General features: G+C 56.4%; 1 protein-coding gene across 1 annotated transcript; it reads left to right on the forward strand.

The window, feature by feature from the left end:
• The first annotated feature begins 1682 nt into the window (after positions 1-1682).
• Positions 1683-2615, forward strand: LOC140685173 (olfactory receptor 14J1-like). Its single transcript, XM_072936382.1, has one exon. The coding sequence runs from the start codon at positions 1683-1685 to the stop codon at positions 2613-2615; it is 933 nt and encodes a 310-aa protein (XP_072792483.1).
• The last annotated feature ends 215 nt before the right edge of the window (positions 2616-2830 follow it).

The following is a 2830-nucleotide window of genomic DNA, read 5'->3' on the forward strand; positions in this document are numbered from 1 at the left end:
GCCACAAGCTCTGAATTTCTAACTGCGTCAGAGGCTTGAAGGCCTCGCAAGGCCCAAATCTGAGGCCTAGACTGGAGTAGCTCAAATCTCATAACTCATGTCCTCTTTCTCTCAAAAATGCTGCAACACCAGGGTCTTTTGTCCCTGCAACCGTTCAGGCAATACAATCTCTCTGGACTGCACACAACTGACCTCTCTTCGTCTCTTTATCTCGACTCCTTGCGGCGACCGAGGCGCACCGCCGCTCGGACCGTGCAAACCCAGCCGCTGCCTGGTGAGCCCAGTGCAGCGGGACCGCGGCAAACCCCGGTCCCCTGAGGGGACAGCGAGCCGGAGGGGTCCCGGGGGGCCGGGGAGGGACGGGGACAGCCGCAAGTGACCCCCGGAAGCCGAAGTCTGGTTTTTACTTTACTGTTCTAACACTGTTGCAAGGGGTTTTTTCTCTTTTTATGATAGACAACAGTGGGATGAGAGAAGCAGAACAGGAATTTTAATCCCAGAATGACAGAACATTCTGAGTTGAAAGGGACACACAGGATCATCAAAGTCATGCTTGAACATTTACAGAGACTCCAGAACTGTGACTTTGGGTGGTCAGTCTCTCTGCTGGGAGCCTCCCAAAGGGCCTTCAGCCACTCCTCAGCCCTGGACAGCAGCAGCATCACCTCTGCAGGGCCCAGCAGGGCTCTCCTGAGCTGCCCTTGCCCAGGTGCACACAGAGCCTGCCCCAGCCAGGACCCTGCACACAGGCAGGTTTCTGTAGGGCCGGGCCGAGGGCACACAGGGTGGGATGGGCTCTGTGAGCGCTGGCAGGGACAAGGCACCTCTCAGGAGGGGATGTCCAGGCCCAGGGAAATGCTCAGGGAAGCAGAGGGGGCTGAACAGAGCACTGCCGGGGCAGGAGGGCACTGTTGGTGTGTGGGAGGTGCCGGGCACAGCTGGGCACGGGAACACTGTCCTGAGTGCCCAGCTGTCTCTGCCCTCTCAGGCACAGCACCACAACATCTTCTCTTGTTTCTGCACTCCCCTGATATTGTCACTGCTATCTGGGGCTCTCAGGGTGACTCTGGAATTTGCAGCAGCTGAGTCAGGCACTGCCCTTGGCATTCCTTCTAGGCAGGGGTGTCCATGGGAATGGGGTGTCCAAGCTTCCCTGGGACCTGTGGGGCTATGGGCAAAGCAGTCCATGGGAAAGGGGAATGAGCTGAGCCCCTCCCTGAGATCCCCCCATGGGCACAGCCTGGGATCTCCTTGCTGTGCCCCTCCCAGCTCTGAGCTGCCCTCCTGGGTGCAGATCTGTGCCAGAGCCTCTGGGAGCTCCCTGAATGTCCCACGGGGAAGTGCAGAGCTGCCATAGCTGAGGAAATGCTGCTGGGCTGGCCAAGGGAGCCATGAGTGTTCTTGGCACAAGGGGGTGCTGAGACCTTGCCCAGAGATCTTTGGAGAGGCTGAGACATTCAGCGATCCCTCTGCTCCGGGCAGGGTCTGGTTTATCCCAGGGTGAGCTGGGACTGTGATCGTGCTCTGATTGCAGCCAACGGTTTTCCCAGAGCAGGAACAAGGGTAGGTGCGTCCCAGCAGGACAGTCTACAGGGAATGGCTCACGTTTGGCTCCAAGCAGCCTCTCCTGACTTGTCACTGTCCTTTCTCCATGAACAGGTGCCCATGTGCAGCCACAGCAAATGTCCAACAGCAGCTCCACCAGCCACTTCCTCCTGCTGGCACTGGCAGACACGCGGCAGCTGCAGCTCCTGCACTTCTGCCTCTTCCTGGGCATCTCCCTGGCTGCCCTCCTGGGCAACGGCCTCATCATCAGCGCCGTAGCCTGCGGCCACCACCTGCACACGCCCATGTTCTTCTTCCTGCTCCACCTGGCCCTCAGCGACCTGGGCTCCATCTGCACCACTGTCCCCACAGCCCTGCACAATTCCCTCTGGGACACCAGGGACATCTCCTACACAGGATGTGCTGCACAGCTCTTTTTCCTTCTGATCTTCATGTCAGCAGAGTATTTCCTCCTGACCATCATGTGCTACGACCGCTACGTGTCCATCTGCAAACCCCTGCACTACGGGACCCTCCTGGGCAGCAGAGCTTGTGCCCACATGGCAGCAGCTGCCTGGGCCAGTGCCTTTCTCAATGCTCTCATGCTCACAGCCAATACATTTTCCCTGCCCCTGTGCCATGGCAATGCCCTGGGCCAGTTCTTCTGTGAAATCCCACAGATCCTCAAACTCTCCTGCTCCAAATCTTACCTCAGGGAACATTGGGTTCTTGTGGTTACTGTCAGTTTATCGTTGTGTTGTTTTGTGTTCATTGTTTTCTCCTATGTGCAGATCTTCAGGGTCATACTGAGGATCCCCTCTGAGCAGGGACAGCACAAAGCCTTTTCCACCTGCCTCCCTCACCTGGCCGTGGTCTCTCTGTTCCTCAGCACTGCAGTGTTTGCTCACCTGAAGTCTCCCTCCATGTCCTCCCCATCCCTGGATCTGGCCCTGTCAGTTCTGTACTCGGTGGTGCCTCCAGCCCTGAACCCCCTCATCTACAGCCTGAGGAACCAGGAGCTCAAGGCTGCAGTGTGGACACTGATGACTGGATGCTTTCAGGAACATTAAACTGCTGGCCAATTTCTGCAAATCACTTGTAATAAAAGTCATCTTTGATACTTCTTGTTCTTTTCCATTTGGAGGTTCTTTTTCTTTGTTTTACATTATAATGTTGTCCACAAGGAAATGTCATTGATTGTGCCATTTCTCATCTTTTTTCTCTCCACCTTCCCTGTGGCCCCAGATTCTGTCAATGAGGGTCTGTGCTCTTGGTGGCTTTCCAG

This window comes from Taeniopygia guttata, chromosome 16 (assembly GCF_048771995.1).
Source record: "Taeniopygia guttata chromosome 16, bTaeGut7.mat, whole genome shotgun sequence".
NCBI lineage: Eukaryota > Metazoa > Chordata > Aves > Passeriformes > Estrildidae > Taeniopygia > Taeniopygia guttata.

Bases quoted from the DNA above. Each gene is read 5' to 3' on its own strand.
- LOC140685173 (XM_072936382.1), top strand. From the start codon at position 1,683: ATGTCCAACAGCAGCTCCACCAGCCACTTCCTCCTGCTGGCACTGGCA.